The 19907-nt window shown below is 34.5% G+C and overlaps 1 protein-coding gene across 3 annotated transcripts; it reads left to right on the top strand.

Annotated features, from left to right (window-relative positions):
• The first annotated feature begins 318 nt into the window (after positions 1–318).
• Idh3a (isocitrate dehydrogenase [NAD] subunit alpha, mitochondrial) lies at positions 319–19603 on the top strand. 3 transcript variants are annotated; one of them, XM_076123744.1, is made up of 7 exons: positions 319–458; positions 791–958; positions 1493–1671; positions 10600–10815; positions 12336–12471; positions 12980–13093; positions 18975–19603. In XM_076123744.1, the coding sequence occupies exons 1-7, from the start codon at positions 432–434 to the stop codon at positions 19200–19202; spliced, it is 1068 nt and encodes a 355-aa protein (XP_075979859.1). In that variant the 5' UTR covers positions 319–431; the 3' UTR covers positions 19203–19603. The 3 variants fall into 3 exon arrangements, with proteins under 3 accessions (XP_075979859.1, XP_075979858.1, XP_075979857.1); XM_076123743.1 differs by lacking the exons at positions 319–458; positions 18975–19603 and adding exons at positions 520–714; positions 15741–18632; XM_076123742.1 differs by lacking the exon at positions 319–458 and adding an exon at positions 537–714.
• Positions 19604–19907: the final 304 nt, after the last annotated feature.

The following is a 19907-nucleotide window of genomic DNA, read 5'->3' as shown; positions in this document are numbered from 1 at the left end:
TCAAGGAATTTAAATTTCTTATTGAAAAATTCTGAGGATTAGTAATTTGTTTCGTTGCAAATTAAGTTATGAACGAATCCTAAGTGCAAGAACGTCATTAAACTCGGTCATGAACATATAAATACCTAAATCTTTTAATTTTTGACATTCGCTTAGTATTGCCATTATACAATAAAAAATGTAGACATTTTTGGAATTTAAGCAAATTAATTTTATTCTAACTTAATTTCAAACCATTAACCTATGACTGCTATAATATATCTTGTGAAGAAAATACTTTGAATAAATGATACTGCGTTTCACTGTTTAAGTTTGACATGTCCTTGACGTCTATTTCCGGTCATGCGTAGTTAGCGCGCTTGCAACTTCCTCCCCCTCCGCTCTTCGCCGCGGAGTTATCACTCGTCGTCGAATTAGCAAAAATTAGAGAAATGGCTGCAAGAATTCTCACGAAAATTGTAAGTTTGTAACAGTGTTACATAATAAGTGTTGTTAATCCTTATTGCATGTGACCCTTATCAGTTGAGGCTTCAATTGCAAACTGCGAAATAATTTTGATCGTCCAAAAATAGACGTAGTATAGTTATGTCGAAGAATTACATAAAAGTGCTTTTGGATCCTTTTCGTGAGAGTAAAGTGTTGGGATCATTGCTGAAGTGGTTCGAGCCGGTCGCGAGTGATAGTTCTGGGTCGAATAGGGAAGGGAAAAATGAGGTTATATATTTATTTTTTGTGATTTTTTTAGTGATTCATTTGAGGTTATGTGACTGGTTTTTCCTGGTTGGTGTAGGTCCCGGCGGGTCGAGCTGGCGCGGCGCAGTACAGCACAGGGGTGCGTAAGGTGACCCTGATCCCTGGCCATGGCATCGGGCCTGAGATTACCGTAGCTGTTCAGAAGATTTTCGAGGCTGCCAAAGTGCCCATTGAATGGGATGAGGTGGACGTCACAGCTGTTAGGGTAAGCACCGATTTTTATTATCTACAGAACGTTCTTAGAACTAAATAAATAATTTTGTTGTGAGTTAAAGACAAGACAAAGCCCTTTATTGTTAAAAATACTCAGCTATTAATAGAACATAAATATTTTTTACACAGACAACTGTAAACACAACATAATGATCAACACATGGTTCCATTTTACAAGTCTACTGTAACAAAGAATATTCTTTTGCATAGTATAATTATTATTAAAGCTATAAACATAATCAATTTTGTGCATAAAGTCTGATGTTGTATAAGAAAAAAAAAATACACAATAGAAACTAAGAATTTAATGGGTATTGCCATGTGGTTAACTTAATTTGTAACTGAATTTCTTTGCCTTTGCATTTATCATTTTAAAATATGTATTACAAATTAATTGTCTTATTCAAACCACAGAAGTAATCTATAAATTTTTTTCCACCATTGTAGAGCTTCAAATAAAAACCAAAGTAATATGACACCTTTTTAACTAAAGAGCTGGATTAACTAACCATAGTTTTTATTTTAGGGGCCAGATGGCAAATTCGGCATTCCCCAGAAGGCCATTGACTCAGTAAATGCTAACAAGATCGGCCTTAAGGGTCCTCTGATGACCCCGGTCGGCAAGGGCTACCGATCCTTGAACTTGGCCCTGCGTAAGGAGTTTGACTTGTATGCTAACGTCAGGCCTTGCAAGAGTTTGGATGGGTGAGTACATTTTACATTTTTACTTCATAATTCATTTTTTTAATTGTTTGCTATAACTTGACATAGTACTTATTGAAAGGGTATTAGATGTCATGATATATTTTATTAGATATAGGTGTATACAACAGGCAAGGAGACCCTTACTTAGCAACTTTCTATATTGAACAGTGAAATCTTTTTAAATCCATTCTTTTACTAATAAAAATAAGTCTATACTAATATCAGAAAATGTTAAACTTAAGTTCTATGTGATGACTAATGAGGAAAAGAAATACTACTTCAATACACATATTTTGAGTCACAAAGTTATCATATTACTTAATAAAATTTTCCCTATGCAGTTTTAAAGTGCATACATAATTAAGTCTAAAAAAAATACATGCTTAAGTGAGTCTGACTGATAAACTACATTTTCCTTTTACCTTATATGTAAGAATTGACTTACAAATTAATGCAGGCAGGTAGGAGCTATGTACCTTCATGGTCAATCTGTCTTGTGAATATAAATACAAGATTTCTAATTCCACTATAGGTTGACTTAGAATATATTTCCCCTTCAAATCGGTTATAAATTAAATTTATTGCATAACTCTTACATAGGATGTTATAATTGGTGTTGTATTAATTTATATAAAGGAGATATGCAATTATTGCATTTTGTGGCTCATTGAAAGAATTTTCCATTATTTTATCTACAAACAGTAACCTTGCCAGAGTTTATTCAACTCGTGAATTCGAGAGCAAGGCGAATTGTATTTTCTCAGATTATGCGTTTTGCGCTGCGTATTCTCTGACTGTTTCTTTTGAAGCATTATATTGGTTTAAGATTTTCTCGAGAAAATAACTGATTTTTTAATTATTCGTATTTTATTAAGATGAATATCACATTTACTTTTAAAGTTAATTTTTGATTCATCCAGCAAGATCACCGAAAAATAACAGTTTTTTTAAAAGGAAATCTAATTTTCCATGACTCTCATACAGTAACTGTTTATACAAATAATTTCCGAAATTAATAATTATACAATCTTTTGATGATTTTATTTTCCCGCATGCATGCCTCAAGCTGAAAAAAAAACACTTTTGAAATTGTTGAATGATCCGTACGCAAAACGCGCTTAAGAACATTGCATTTATAAAGCTTTAATAATGATGATTCACTGATCAAATGCACCGAGCTCCAATCAAGTCGTGATAATCAGTGTCAATATGATTCCGGGATCATTAATTGCGATATAATCCAATTAAAAGTGCATTAAACCATAATATTTACTACATATTTATCTTTTTATATGAACTAGTATCGTAAAACTGACATTCAGGTCATATTATCGCTCTGTTTATAGTCTAGACTGCAAGGTCGGAATAATCATTTACAGATCGCTTTACATAGGATTTGGTTACAAGAACGAAAAGGCCATTTGTTCATGGTGTCGTTAGAGCAAGGCTAATGGGAGTACCACTAGTTTTCAATAACATTTGTGATAGTTACTGAAATGAAGATTATTTTCTTCATTAAACGTCGATGCTACGATCGATTGAACTATTACTATTGCAGAAACTGTCTATAGACGACAATTAACCCATTTTACTATAGATATCCTTAGAGCAGCTATTTTAATCGTCTTGGTTATTTATTCCTCGCGCACAGACACTACTTTATGGGCTGCCTTGAAGTTCCTTAGATTATGCCGTTCCTTCTTGCAAGCATTTTTTTTGCATTATTCATTACTTAAAACAGCTCGCATTCACCGCTCGGTTAAACAAAACATTTTTTTGAAGCTTTGTGTCTCTGTGTCGCGGTCAGTAGTGTATACTACTGCACCAGAGGTCTCAGGTTCGAATCCTTGGTCGGCCCAAAAAGTATTTTCTTAGATTTTCTTTAAGAATTATTTCTCAGATATTGGCCGGAGTTAGAAAGCTGAGGTCGTAGACCACCGTGCCTCGGAGAGCTCTTACTGGTCGAGTTAAGATCATAAATTTCTGAGATTTAAACTGACAACCAAGCCAATGTCTCCATGATTCGAAGAAGACAAACGCGTAACTATCATAGCATCTTAGACGCCATCAATATACGCATTAATACTATTTATATTTTCCTCTATAGTAAGCCACCCTTGCCAACAATTCTCATACAAAGTAAGATACAATCGATCAAGCTGAAGTTGAAGGAATTCGATACTAATCCTGATTACGAGTGCAATGCACGACTTTGTCACTTATCGTGAATTGATTCAAATCACATGACTTGCTTGATAAGAGTTCGAATTCTTTATTAATATTTGTTTAAAGGAGTATGCAATGAAAACACGAAATAAATAAGCACATGAAGAAATGTTTCTGGTAATTTGGTTAAAAAGTAATTTTACGAAAGCCTTTACAATTTTCACATATAAAACTTCCTCTTGAAACGCTCTGTCTCATTTAAAAAAACTGCATCGAAATCTGTTGTTTAGTTTTAAAGATCTAAGCAAACATACATACAGACAGAAGGACAGACGCGGGAAGCTTTATACTATGTAGGGATATGCGAAGTTTTGTTAGTTGATTGTCGACAGACGGTAGAATTAAACGTTATCGATCGATAGTTTTTTTTCTTTCAAAAGGTCAATAGGTACACGATCGCAGTCGGTCAATGACATTGCATTCGAAATGAATAAAATACTGCCATTTCTCTTTCTGTTTTCTTTGCTATAAAAGGAAGCATAAGTTAGATTACAGTTGTATGTTTTAACTACCAGTGCTTTAGGCCTCTACAATTTTGAGGGACATAGAATGCATAAAAAAATTACTACACTACTCGGCAAACATGAATGTATAGATGTGAATGGAGCAAAAGAAGTAGGGGATTATAGCAAGTGGCGTTCTTTGGTATCTGCCTACGAAGGCGCGATTATGTGTATGTATCTATGTAAAATACTCATTTTTTGTCGTAGTATCTCCAGCGTAATCCTAATATCTACGTTATAGTACGTCTAGTGGACACGTGCTATATTATTATGATGTGTCATTTACGCACGAGTATGCTTTGCGATATGATCGTTACGCAACATTACTGCGACATCCACGATTATGTGTCATTCAAGTGGATCTTCTTTATTTGGATTTATTCTTAAAATGTTCGCGAAATAAGATTTAAACCTGTGTCACGAAAATTGTTGTACTTTACACATTTTACTAGGCCCAGAACTATGTTTAAGGATCACCCAAAATTATTTCAGTAGGAGAATCGAACCTATGACCCTTTTGTAGTGACCATCATATCCAGTGTACTTTGGACGCCAAATTTGTAAAAGACAAGCCTGCAATTCCGTTTGCGTTGACTATATTTTTGAAATACCGTTGCTTACATATGCACATACTTGTGATCATGTTTTATTGTATTTTACGAGAAAAATAAAGTAACTTGAGTTAGAAAAATACATTGTTATAATAGTAAACTTCATGGCCGGCTTTACTATGAAACTTTAATAACGATTGCACGAGTATCGATTTACGTTGGCTGAATGTGACTTGTCATTGCCACGCGACAATTGTCTCTATTAGATAAAAGTAATTGAAGTGATTAATTCCTAGACGTTTTTTCACACGACTTCTTTCATTGTTATAACAAAGATATTGATTAATTCCACAATTTATCCGCTGAATTTTTAAAGAATTAGTGTCCAATGTCATCTAGGTCAAAATTCCACGCGTGGCAGCTGGTACCAGTAGTCAGTCACTTGAAAGTCTAACAACCAGTCTTACCGAAGGGTATCATGTTATAACCTAAGTAACTGGGTTGTGAAGGTCCGATGGGCAGTCGCTCCACGTAAAATACTGATATCCAGCTACATCCGGTGACACTGGAAGCCGACTCCAGCATAGATGGAAGAAAGGCTAGGCTCATGGTTTTTAGGTGCATATTTCACTGTCTATTCACTCCCTTAAATACAAAGGGCTAGGTACTATCTTGAAAGTGCTACAATTTTCCTACATAACAACTACGAACAAGCACCTAAAGTATTAAACAAATAGCAGTATCGGTTTCCATGAGATCGTTGAAGTGTGTCAAAGCGATAATTGATCGTGACACGTAACGTTTACGTGTGAAATTGTATCATGTGACTTATTGTACTAGCTATTGTTTTAAAATGATACATTTAATTTGTTGGCTTGGTAACTAAAATCACATTTTATAAGGGGTCTAGAGGTTTTAAGTGATGGTTTATGTATCGAGAATTTAAGAAAAATGATACATGCTTGCTGTATAGTTTAATTAAAAACTCTTTACTCTGTCCCACTGCTAAGCAAGGTTCTTCCAAAATGAGGGTAGGTTTAATCCACCTTGTTTGACAAGTAGTATGGATTGGACTTCACATCCCTTTAAGAACTGTTTAAAAAAATATCAGATTTGCATACTTTCTTCAAGATTTAGGTAGACAGTGAAAAATTGTAACAACCAAACGATTTGACCATTCATGAGTAAGCACCTGTTAGCATATCAAGTGGATAAGTCACAGATCTTTTCATACATTTGCTGCTTCTCTATCTTTCAGATAAGTCATCTTACAGTTATCTAGAAGTCATGAAACGCGCCCAACATCTTTTTAGTAGCCTACAGCGAGCTCTAATCAGGTCTAATCGTTGTTCCGCTGCGGCTATTGCATAATACATGCGACAAAATTGATGTTTTGTACGTCTATGCGACAGATATATCTGAAAATCTGGTTCTAACTGGTGTAAACTGAATACAGACTAATCTAATCAACACTTGCAGTGAATCTTCGTTGACATTGTCACTTAGAAGGGTATTGTATTTTTTGTGGCTAGATTTATTTTCTGATCTTTGGTCTGCGTTTCTAACTGCCTTTGTAAACGGGTCGGCAGTGTATTTAGGGTTGCCAGGTTCAGGCTGATCATTTCCTGGACGTTTCTGGGGCCACGAACGGAATTTTCGGGGCAACGAACGGAATCAGAGTTTCGGATGACCAAAAAAAGGCCTAATTCGACTTTAGCAGACGAAGTATCGTATCTTTGAGAACAAGTATTTTAGGACATAAAAAGTATCTATGGACAGGAAAGTAAAATTACTGAACACGGGACAACAAAAAATTCCGGGAAAATCCCGGATATCCTAACCTCTCGCTAAGCAGAGTACTTTTGGTCTTTTCTAATTTAAATTAGAATATTTCTCAATAGAAGTTCAAGTTTGGTCACGTGCCCCTATAACATGAGACCAACATGGTTAATGACAAACCGTGTGTATTTCGTGCACCTCTCCCTACACCTTCCGATAAAACGGCGTTATATTATATTTCGTCTTAAAATTAATTATCCTCTAAACACGATAATACCACTATCGTATTAAGCCCTAATTATTTCGTTATCTACTAAATTGTTTCACAGATAACATTCGACAGATGTTGATAATATCGTAACTGATTTCGTTGCAATATTGTACTCAGGCCTACCGGGATTAATCTTATCTTATCGGGGATTACCAAATATCGAGTTTTTTAATATCGAGTTCGTATCTGCGTCGTGAATGATTTAGGTATACTAAGGGGTGCTGTCAATACACAGTATTACCGCTTGAATTCTAGAAAGAAACAAATAATCGTCATAGCCGCGTCAACCGCCGTCATACCAGTCGGCCATGCCTGTCGCCGGCACTGTGTGTAGTAGCCCTTATGATCCACCCTTCTGGCGAAGACCCACATAACCCTGCACTCCACCCAGGATGCAGGTGTATGTCTTAATGCATTAGCCACATTCAAATGACGAAAAATTTTACTATCTCGATCCAGTACTTTTTGAACCAATTCCTTACAAACCTACATACAAATCTTTCCTCCTTATAATATCAGAATGCTTGACGTCTGTTAACGCCTAAAAACGCAATTCTCAATCAACATCCTCCTTTAAACGTAAAACAGACAGATAACACCATCACGTATCTGTTATCTACAAGATAAAGTTGTTGATAACGATCAAGCAATGTCAATGGCGTCGTTCAAGGTCTGTAACGAGTACCGCTAGCTGTTTTTATAGGTAGTAGGTAGGTATAGTAAAAAACTTGAATGAAGCGAGGATAGAAAATAAATGTTTTGATTATTGGTATTAATTTAGTGATTTATAGTAGAGTTACAAGAATTGGCAAGTTATCAGTTGATTTTAATGTCATATCTTTACTATCTATCGTATGGTTAGTGGTCAACCTAGTGTCAAAGTAGTTCAAGCCGCCCGAAAGACCTTTGACATGGCTTAACGACTGTTATCTTAATTGACAACAACCGGGATCGACTTTTTACGTGCCCTTTTTACGTGGTGCGGTCACCCATCTATAGAATGACCGCGCCAACGGTTGCTTAACCCACAGATCGTTTACCGCCCAGAGCACAACTGGCTATGAGTGCCTCAATGTTATAGTTTTTCTTAGACGAATGGATGTCGAAGGCCGTACTATGTAGCGTTCTCTGGTCACTGCCTATCCCATATAAGGAGGCGTGATTTTATATGTGTATTGTATGTATCTTTAATAATTTCTTAATCTATAATAATGGATTACAGAAAATAACGACTCAAAAAAAACATATAGTTTTTGAAAAACCCAAAAAGAACAATCGAATTGAGAAACTTATTTTTTAGCACAGTTAAAAACAATTAATGGCGCTTAAAATTTCTCGCTAAGTAACAAAAACTACACGATTGAACATCTCATGACATAGTACATTGAAACAATACAAAAGTTCCATACCCATATTAGAATACAATTACATTGGAATATGAAGTGAGTCATTGTAGCGATAACCTCCAACTGAATCTAATACACGTGGTAGAGGTCAAGTACACTGTCTGTCGTGTTTGTATGTAAGATAGGATTATTGATGAGAGAAAAAACATCTATACTAATATTATAAAGCTGAGGAGTTTGTTTGTTTGTTTGAACGCGCTAATCTCAGGAAATACTGGTCCGATTTAAAAAATTCTTTCAGTGTTAGATAGTCCATTTATCGAGGAAGGTTATAGGCTATATATCATCACGCTACTACCAATAGGAGCAGAACACCAGTGAAAAATGTTACAAAGACGGGGAATTTTTTTAACTTACGTAACGCAAGCGAAGTTGCGCGGGTCAGCTAGTGTAGGTATAACTTTAAGAATATCATAGTTGTTTAGCACACATTGCCTCTGGGGGCTGTGAGTACACTGTCCCAGATTTGTGGGCTTATTACAGGCGATCATCCAGCCATTTAACCCTTTGACCGCCACGGTCGGCTATACTCGACAAATCGACGTACTCATGACGCTATATTTTTGTCGACATTTGCATAAGAAAGCGTCGTGAGCACGTTCTGATTTGTCGAGTATAGCCAACCGTGGCAGTCAAAGGGTTAAAATGGCTTGCTTACTGGTTACTTATATGGAAAGGGGTTACTTATATGGAAAGTGCCCTTTGAATGCCCCTTTTCATTTAGTTTAATTTGGATGTAACAGTAGAATCAACAATACCACTATTCGGCCATTTATCATGGAATGTCTCCGTAAAACTGGTTTAAGACTCTAATTGTCTACAGAATACATAACAATGCTTTTGAACAACCTATAAAAGTAGGAAGAAATGCCTAATTTGGATTTCAATCAGCAGAAGATTCCACTGCAGGCAGTATTTTTAAAGCATTAACAATTGATTAAAATACCTCTTTGAAAAACGTGAGTAATAGAATGTTATTCATACATGTACCGCCCGTATTGTGTGTAATTTACATTTACCGAAATAATACAGTATTATCTAGTGACGACCGGTACTTATTGTCTGTACAACCGAATGTATAATTTACTCATTACCGACACGGCAAAGGCGTATGCTCTTGTTTATATGACAGCTTCTGCTCGCGACTTCGTTTCAAAAGAATTACGGGAGAAAAAAGTATCCGGTCTTAGTCCAATTCATTAATTATCTGTAAACCAAATTAGATCACAATCCGTGAAATAGATATACCCTCGGTTTCTGAGCACATTCAGCGGTAGTATATCTATTCAATACCGTTTTTTCTATATGAGTTTAAACCCTGTTGAATATATAAACTAGCGCTAAATGTACCTCAGAAACCGGGGGTTAGTTCGTTAAATAGATTTTTCAAGTCATACTGCTAATTTCTGAGACAAACAAGTAAAAACAAATGCAAGACTAGCTTTACTAAATCAGTACCTTTAGATTAGTTTGATCGCGATCATTCAATATTAAATGGATAAGAAATATTGAATACTACTACTGCCGATAACTATTATCAGTATACAATTATAAGATACTATTATAGCCGTAAATAAAAGTAAATCCTATTTAACCCACACGATTCAACTGACATAATATTTTAATCGCGTTATACGATACCTATAACCTAGTAACATTGTCTATATTTAACCCAGGTCAGTTACATACACATCTACATATATTATACTTGACGTTTCACTATAGCAGTGATGCATATCAGCATATATCTTTATACTAAGGTAGTTTAACTGATTACAGATCCAATACTAGGTACAGGTCTCCATTAAATAAAAATTTGATTTACAAATGTTATCACACATTGGGCACACTTGTATCACATGTAACACTTAATGTTTACGTATGTTAAAGAAAAAATAATTCTAATTCTTAGAGATGAGACTAAGGCCTTGGCTCCAAAACCCTAAACAAGACGAGTTAGGTAGTCAGTATTTCTTCCAAAACTATATATAAGACTTAAGCAGTTTTCTTACGATTTTTCTCCTCTTATCGTATAACTAATTACACAGAGCAAAAGATCTTCTCTTCAAAAACTCATTGGTTTGTTTTCTTAACTTTAAACCCTCGACTATTATGGATACCTTAGTAAATATTATACAACTTACAATAGGTATTTTGTACAACTGACTAATCAACACATATTTCAATTCCAGTATCAAAACCCTATACGACAACGTAGACGTGGTGACAATCAGAGAGAACACGGAGGGCGAGTACTCGGGCATCGAGCACGAGATCGTGGACGGCGTGGTGCAGTCCATCAAGCTGATCACGGAGGAGGCCTCCAAGAGGGTCGCCGAGTTCGCCTTCCAGTTCGCCAGGGACAATAAGAGGAAGAAGGTCACGGCTGTACACAAGGCTAACATTATGTGAGTACATTACAATTATTAGTAAACAAATTAAATAAAAAACACTATGTATAGACCTAAAAGTAATTAGAGAGCCTAACATGCAAAGTTCGCGAGTGGCGGATGTATAAAAAATTCATACAGAATTTAGAACATTCGGCCGCAATTGGTCTTAGTTACGCAGAAAGAACTCAATCCACACTTTGACCTCATTGGAGTTAAGTATGCAATCATTCTCGTGAGGGTACATTTTGACACTCTTCATACTGTGGGTTGACTCGAGGTAGTAGGAAAAGTAGTTTCCATGTACATTTTAAAAATAGGGATTTCGCTACATCATATATTTGACCCTCAGGAGAATGACTGCATAATTAACTCCATTGTGGTCAAAGTGTGGATTGAGTCCCTTCTGCTTAACTACGTCCAATATATAGTGACCTGACTTATGCAGCTGATGATCTGCTTGATACAGCTACATCTATTGTAGATAAACCGTGCGTGCCAAGGTTTCCCACTAAATTGTCTGACTCTATCGCAGTAGAGATGGAGTGTCGTGAGACATGACGTATATTTATTACTTCGTTGAATAGTCACTCGATTTTACAACCAAGAATCGAAATATGAGCTTTAGTAAATAAGTTTAGTCAAAAGACTATATCGTATCGTAAATATAATGTGATTAATGTACAGCCCCTTTATACGTCCTACATAAACGGTACCTAGCAGTGAGTGTGGCGAGCGTCTCAATAACTGACCGTAGTTAACATTAATTTCGTGTAGCAATAAATACATGAGCGTTATTTACTAAGTGTGTCATAAAATATATAACCTATGTATATTATTCAGTCACATTAGATAGCAACAATAGAATAACTATCAGCTACTTAACTTTATGGCATGTAAACAAAGCACTCGCGATGGCTCTTCACAATTAGACACTACATAAAACTGATATACTAGTCCTTCACATATTATATTATACACTTAGAAATATATAAATATCATATGGAGTATGATACGTAATACCTACGTATATAGCTACACCCTAAAAGGCGTAGGGCTACCTTGTGTTAGTCCTCCGCCTGTTTTTTTTTACCTCTTATTGTCCCACTGCTGGGCAAGGGTCTTCTCCCAAACTAGGGAGGGGTAAGGTCTTGAATCCACCACGCTGGCCAAGTACGGATTCGGACCTGACTTATAGATAGACTTATAGTTTTTAAGATAAAAAAGGTTCTCAATTCGCCTCAATTTCCTTATGATGCCGATCTCAAGAAAGATTTTTTTGAATATGCCATTAAGAAATGATATTTTGTTAGTGTTTAAGTTCATTTAATTTTACAGTTTGTAGTTTGTTCCTCAAATCAAAATGTTAATGTCCCTATATATTAAATTTACACGAAAACTGTACCCATTTATACATACATAATATCACCAAACGACGACCCTTACAAACTTCCCTAGCCTCATTCACATCCATACATGTCACTAAGTAACTACTACAAGAACTTGTATATAACATGTATTTATTTACATAATTTCAGGCGTATGTCAGACGGTCTGTTCCTGAGGTGTTGTCGCGAGCTGGCGACCAAGTACCCCGACATTAAGTTCGAGGAGCGCTACCTCGACACCGTGTGCCTCAACATGGTGCAGGATCCTTCCAAATTCGACGTATTGGTTAGTACCACATACTTTCTTTGTTGAGTTGTTCGTGGTCAAATGTCAAAGATTTTCTAGGCTTTAAACTTAGCTTTTATCGTATTTGAAATTTGCTGTCACTTTCTCTATGTGATACCTAATATACTAATCCATAGGGCGTAAAATTGGAGCTTCAAGGACCTTTTTTTTTAAATTCGGGTCATAGGTTCAGGTCATCTATTTCCCGTTACTAGCGTGTTACGAGTTAAGTAAAGGTTGCTTAGCTAGAAGTAAGCATTTATTTTTATATTCATGCGTAACTTGACACGCTAAAGCGTTAGATCACTTGCCGCATGCAATTTTTATTTTCTGTTACCTTCGTTTTACATTTTTCGATTTGAACATTTATTCCTTATAAAATGTGTTAACAAAAATAATGTTGGAGCCTTCTTCTAGGTATAGCAATACCACAGTTAGGGGGCCTCAGATCCTATAATAACTCTTTAATTTAAGATATGTTTTTAACACTCTTTGGTTTTGATTCCAGGTGATGCCGAACTTGTACGGTGACATCATGTCGGACATGTGCTCCGGCCTGGTGGGAGGTCTGGGCCTCACGCCCTCCGGGAACATCGGCAAGAATGGCGCGCTCTTTGAGTCTGTGAGTACATTACCATACTATTATATGACCATATATGACCATAACAAACAATTTAAATGCATACTGTCTAGCTCGTGGCTTAGTTAACGACAGCCGCGCGGATCGATATCTGAGGTTAAGCCACGCTTGCCGAGGTTGATCTTTGGATGGGTGACCATCTTATACATATCGAGTTCCTCCGTATTTCGGAAGGCACGTTAAATTTTGGGTCCCGGCTGTCATGGCATAGAGACTGGAAGCCGACTAAAATATAGTTTGGAAAAAGGCTAAGCTGATATACTGTCATTTACAATATCCGGTAGCTGTATTAATATTTAAAAAGATGTGGATATAATTGATTGTTGTGGTCTTAAAAAACATTATTTTTTACTGGAAAATAATCGCGCTTTTGAGCGCATTTTATTTACAGCAGGTAAAGCGTCTGACTAAAATTTATCGGCGTAAACTAGGTTTTTTTTATACGCTTAGTATAATAAAATATTCCAACCCTAGCAAAAAAACTATCTTTTTTCCCCCTATTATCTCAGAAAAAAACGTGAACGTATCATATCATTGATTTAATGTAAAAAGTAATGATTTGTAATTACGCAAATAAACTACTCATTTATTTTACCAGCTTGAACAAAACTTAGTATCAGTTGTACGAAGTATGCAATTACTTATTTTATTTATTTTCTATGTATTTATAACGAACTGCCGGCATTATTAAATTAATATTATTATGTAGTTAAAGAAACAACTTGTAAAAATAAATTTATGTATATTTTTATTGTAATGGGCCATAATAAATCAATGTCAATCAAAGCAATAAATAATGAAAAGAGAGATTTATTGATTTTCAAGATTTATATAAAAGAACAATATTATAATATTCATTATCATCTGCAATTGATATAATAAATATTTAACTAAATAAATATTTGAACTCCGAAAACATATATATGTGCGAGTAACAGGATTTTGGAAACTACAATGAACAATTCACCTGAATAAACAATGGAACATATTGTTTAAACTGTGCCAAAAAAAACCTTATTTCGAATACAACAAACAAGAGTATATTTGAAAGATAAGTTATTTTAAAATTATTGAGTTTGCAATACTAACCGGTGTGGGTTACCTATTAAAAAAAAAACACTTTTTTTGGTCTGGCAATAACCGCATGGAAATCTGCGTTTTTTTATCTGTATAATGAAATGTTGTATGAAAAATGTCCGTTGTACTAATACTGTGAATGCCTGTATTAACCTGAAAATACGTATTTATATGTAAAATGTCATATATATGTTGTTTTCCTTGAGATTGGTGAATGTGAGTCTATAGAGCAAATATTATAGACTTAACTATGTATTGTGTTTGTGGTAACTTCCCAACAGTGTCCCCTAGGATTATGCCTAGGGTGACAAATGGGAATGTGTTTCCCATTTGTGACTACTGGGAATGTACCTTGTTTGTCTCATCCATAAATTGATCCACCATTAAGTTGTATGAACCTTTAAAAACTAATTAATTTTCTGCACGTTCTATATACCCCTATTTCGATTATTTGTAAGCGCGATTTTTAGGTCTTGGAAAAAAAAACATTGTGACTAACTTTTTTCCGCACTTCATATGAATTTATTATTTACTATTTAGTAGAAAAATATTATTAAATAGTCAGGGATAGTCTAGTTCTCACTTTGTTTCTTGATAAGATATCTGTTGCAAACATTTAATTTTAACAAGTATTTCAGACATCTACTAACTTTATTCTCTCGACAATAGCCGTATAGTGTAGGTAACTGTACCTAAACAATTATATTTATACAATTTATTCATAATATTTTTAACTTATACCGATACTACACTACCCGTTATCATACAATAATACTAGGTAAAAAATCATGTGACATACATAAAATTAAGCCAATAGGGATACACAAAAAAAATTAACTCAAAAATCATAAAATAATTTCAAAACCATTCATTTTCTCATTATCTCTTGGGTATATCTAAACTGGTTTGAAAAGCCGCCATCATACGATACGGCGATGTTACCATCTATGTCATTTTAACTCCTTGTTGGAATGCAGTACCTGTACCTGAATATGTCTTTCATTGTGTGATGTACAACTAACAAATTGTATTGAAAATACTGTGGTTATATCAATGAAAATAACTTGTTTATTTTAGCTGTTTTCTAGCAAATGTTTAGAGCTATAAGTTCAAAATGTTGATACTTTTATCACCATAGTTTTTATGTGCATAAATTTTTTTGTTCACGTTGTCGAAATTTGAAATATTGTATATTATGAAATTTTAATTGAAGACGTTGACAGAGAAAAAATGGTGCTCAAAAAATGCTGACTTTTTAATCAAATGAATGTTATTCGTCTCTTACTGTGATAGTTTAAAAATACTTAGTAGCTATTCAGTTTGTTATACATGTTAAACACATACAATTCGTAAAAAAAAACAACTAACGTTGTTTCAGGCTTATGAGTAGTTTAAAAATCAAGTATCAACATTTTTAACCTAAACTTAACCTGAATTCGTATACCACAAAATTTTTCAATCAATAATTTTCTATTACGAGTTACTATTGACATAACCACAGCTAACTAACCCAAATCGTTACCACAACTAACACAATCCTTTTAAATTGTAGGTGCACGGCACAGCGCCCGCCATCGCTGGGCAAGACAAGGCGAATCCCACAGCACTGCTCCTCTCCGGAGTAATGATGCTCAGACACTTGCAGTACTTGGACCATGCCAACAGGATCGAAGGAGCTTGCTTCAAGGTCTTGAGGGAAGGTCAGGTCCTGACTGAAGACCTGGGAGGCAATAGCAGCTGTACAGCGTATACTAATGAAATTATCAAGAACTTAGACTAAGGTTTTCATTGCTTGAAGTAGACTGGATGTATGTGTGTATTGTCAAATAATACTGCGTTATAGTTTAACTTTTATTGCCAATTTTTAGTCTGTCTGGCTGATTTATGATATTTAAAACACTCAATTTTTCAACTTTTTCAGCTGTCCATGAAATAAGTCAGCATAATAGGTTCAGCTGTAAAATTGTAACATTCCATAGATTTTCAGTCTGAAATGTCTACTGCTCTTTCATCGTTATATTATTATATTGTTTCGTATACAAAATAAATATGTAATTAATTTGATATTGCATATAAATTTATCTAGTCTATTTCTAAGTAATGGTGATCAAAAACCTGTTTGTGAGGGAGTTAGTTCAATTGTAATAGATCAAATTGTTGACCTACTTAGTGGTAAGAGTTTGTTCTTTTTGTGCTTATTTATGTATTGTGAGTCTTCTACTGTTGTCGACTGGGACACTTAAATAGTACAAATGAAAAGAAAATCATGAACTTGTAATAAAATCTTTTCTCTACACAAAAAAGCTCGATATTTGGGTACCTCACGTGCTCACTGAAAGAAAATTAATCAACCGTGTACTCATTTGTGATTCTTGAAGCCAAAGAGATTTTATTACAAGTTCATACATACTATAATGCGAAAAGACTTTTTCCTACCTAATACAAAATATTTTTATATTGAGAATGAAATTTTGGTTTTCCGACCTATATGCTATACATAATATTCGGTTCGGCATTATTCAGTATAGCCGAGCGGCAAAACCGAATAATGTCTAGATGAACCTGATCGGCACAAGCCGAACAAGTGAGCCGAGTCGGTATTGTTGTTCGATAAATGTTTCCGAATCGAATGTGCCGAATAGAAACATATTGAAAGAATAACCTTTAAATTAAAACCTTTTACTAAATATTTTTGAGTGTCCCAGTCACAACAGATCCCAGGTGTTTACTACCAAAGAAGTGTTGAAACATCGTATTTATTATCATTATTTTTTCATCCTGTTATGTAGAACATAGATCTGCTTTTCATTCATTACATAGAGAAACAACAAAACTATATCTATCTCATTCTAACTTGTATTAACAAGTCATTTGTCAATGATACACACAAGCTTATATGAGTGAGACAGATATATGAATAATTCGAAATATGACAGTTAAAAAAGCTTTCAGAGTAAGAATGACGTAAGTTGTACTAAATCGCGTTTGACTTACGACGTTTTTCCATTGATACAGTTTTTACTATAGGTACACTGAGATTAGTATTTTCATAATTTCAAATAAAATGTATTCAATAAATTATCTTCTGTTTTAAGTTACCATTCATTGTATACGCAATTACCAGCATTTTGTAGTATTAATAGTGAATATAGTATTATTAGTTTATTTTTAATACCATTAGCTGTTTAGGTTACATCAACTTTACTATAGTCTAAAAAAATAAAAAAATGTATTTCAAAGCTAAATCATTTTCAAACAATTTCAGACCTTATGTTTATCTATTAAGATCGAATTACCGATGCAAGGTATTGTTTTTTTTTGTGATAAATGGCTGTATTATTTTTCCTGTAGTTTAAGTTTAAACTTAGAATGTATTATGTAATGCAGTGTTGTAACAAAGAATTATGTATTGTGATACTGTTTGAATAAAGAACGTGGACATCTTGGAAAAAGAAAAAAAACTATGATGGAGTGGCTTAATTGCCATGATTAAATATAAAAAAAAAATACAGCTAATAAATAATATTTCGAATGGACTTTTGATGATGATTATCGTGGTCGACTTATAAAAAGTAGGTAGGAAAGTAGATTTGTATCATCTGGCAATTATGCAATTATCAATGCTAATAACATATTCACTGCCAGAACTATAGCGTATCGTAAACTGCCTTAAATTGCGATTAAATTTTTTATTGGAGTCTACATGCCAAAATCTTTAATTTCGGCAACTTGAGGCCGGGGGTATTGTTTTTCAGTGGCCAATATTATTTCGAAATAAAGTGTCGAAAACAAAATTCAGCCTGACATGGCATGTTGACTCCATAAGAGGGACAATACATTATGTGATTTCTGTTTGCGCATCTGTCAAGTTGTGTAGTTGTCTCTTTTATTCTTTATGTGAGTATAAAAGACAGTATGATGTTTAGACGGAAATCACCCGTAATAAGATATACCCGTGCATTCCATACTAAACAAAATAGCCTTTGATTTATATCAATAAATGAAGCTTAGTATTCTCGATTTTAGTAAATATAATATTAGTAGTTATTTTGCGATGTCACTTAAATTATAACCAAGTGCTTAATTTTCTTGTATTTATTTTTAGTCGGATGTAATCTGACAATAAACCGCATTAGCCTTCGAAAAGGCATCATAAACAATAAAAATATGTATTTTATAAAAAAAAATATACGTGTCATGGGAAGCCGCTGCTATATATTTTGCTTTAAAAATCAAAACAGGCCTCTAACTTCACTTTAAGACGTTTTTTACAAAATTTTGTTTCCCATGGTCTATGTATTGTTTTTTTACTCGCAATTATTTTTATAGTACATAAAGATGCTGTGAACCCCGATTTTATTGTATTAATTTTAAGCGTGACATTCATTAATTTATGTAAATAAGTAGCCGAATAAATAAATGCATTCCAAGGTGTAGTACATTTATTTCAACCCGAAACTATTGCTATATTTACTGATTTCTACCCGAGATATCATTCAATCGTTGCTTTAAAACAAAAGGGCCACAAATCAAAATTATTGATAATCCTTTTCATTATAAAAAGAAATATTTTATCGGGCTTACAAAACACTTAAATTATTTTTTATTTGTGAGAAAGTGATCGAAGTTTTTAAAATATAAAAATATGTCTGACAAAATGTCATTTTTTATAATACAAAGGAATTTATTTTATTGATTTGTCGATCTTTTGTTTTAGCAGCGAAATATGAATAACAGTTTCATACTATCTGAATATTTCATTAAACTAATATCATTAACTGTGTAGGTGCACGGCACAGCCCCCGACATCGCCGGCAAGGACATGGCGAACCCTACCGCCCTGCTGTTATCCGCCATCATGATGCTCCGACACCTGCAGTTCAACGAGCACGCCGACCGCGTGCAGAACGCGTGCTACGAAGTACTGCGCGAGGGCAAGTCGCTCACCGGCGACCTCGGCGGCACCGGCAAGTGCAGCGAGTACACCGCCGCCATCATCTCCAAACTCAACTAACCTCACACGACCTTATTCCTTGCCCTCGAATAGTTTTTTTAATGCCGACGGCAAACAACCTGTGGTAGAATACAATCTCGATTGTATTTTTACAGAAGCACCAAAGCTTACTGTATTCTTAGATAAGTAGTCCAAAATAGTTTTACACGCAGTATTGCTATGCAATCATAGTATTTATATTTATTTACTATTGAGATCAATGTTACCAAAATAATTGTAAATATATTTTTTATTGTTATGAGGTGTCCGAACGATCGTAAGGATAACTTAGTAGATAATGTACAGACGACATTAAATGTATTTGACGTCATTTCTGAATTATATTCGTTGAAACTTATTTATAATCTCATTAAAGTGTATAAAATCGCCGCAAAACCACTAAAATAAATTATTAAAAATTATTGGTCTGTTTTATTTACATATTATTATGTACCTCTAATAACATCACTAGAGCTACGTGTGAAATTATGCTGGTAGAAGGCCCTATAGCACATCAAAGAGCAAAGATAAGCATGTTACTGAAGGACAATCAATGGAGAACAATATGAACATAACTGAGACAAAACAAGTCCACCAGGGAACTACATCTACATGGTATAAGCTGTTATAACATGAATCTACGAAGCCTGCCTATCACAATTTACAATGGTTGGTAATATTTTGTTAGAATTATCAAGATACGGACAGTACATTAATGCTAACCTC

Source organism: Anticarsia gemmatalis, chromosome 15, assembly GCF_050436995.1.
Source record: "Anticarsia gemmatalis isolate Benzon Research Colony breed Stoneville strain chromosome 15, ilAntGemm2 primary, whole genome shotgun sequence".
NCBI classification, from domain to species: Eukaryota; Metazoa; Arthropoda; class Insecta; order Lepidoptera; family Erebidae; genus Anticarsia; species Anticarsia gemmatalis.
The sequence above is the reverse complement of the archived record's forward strand: the minus strand, read 5'-3'. Positions and strand labels throughout refer to the sequence as shown.

Coding starts and splice junctions, on each gene's coding strand:
- Idh3a (XM_076123742.1), top strand. CDS start 586: ATGTCGAAGAATTACATAAAAGTGCTTTTGGATCCTTTTCGTGAGAGT. Junction 715..790: donor ATAGGGAAGGGAAAAATGAG/GTTATATATTTA, acceptor TGGTTGGTGTAG/GTCCCGGCGGGTCGAGCTGG. Junction 13,094..18,974: donor ATGGCGCGCTCTTTGAGTCT/GTGAGTACATTA, acceptor TTAACTGTGTAG/GTGCACGGCACAGCCCCCGA.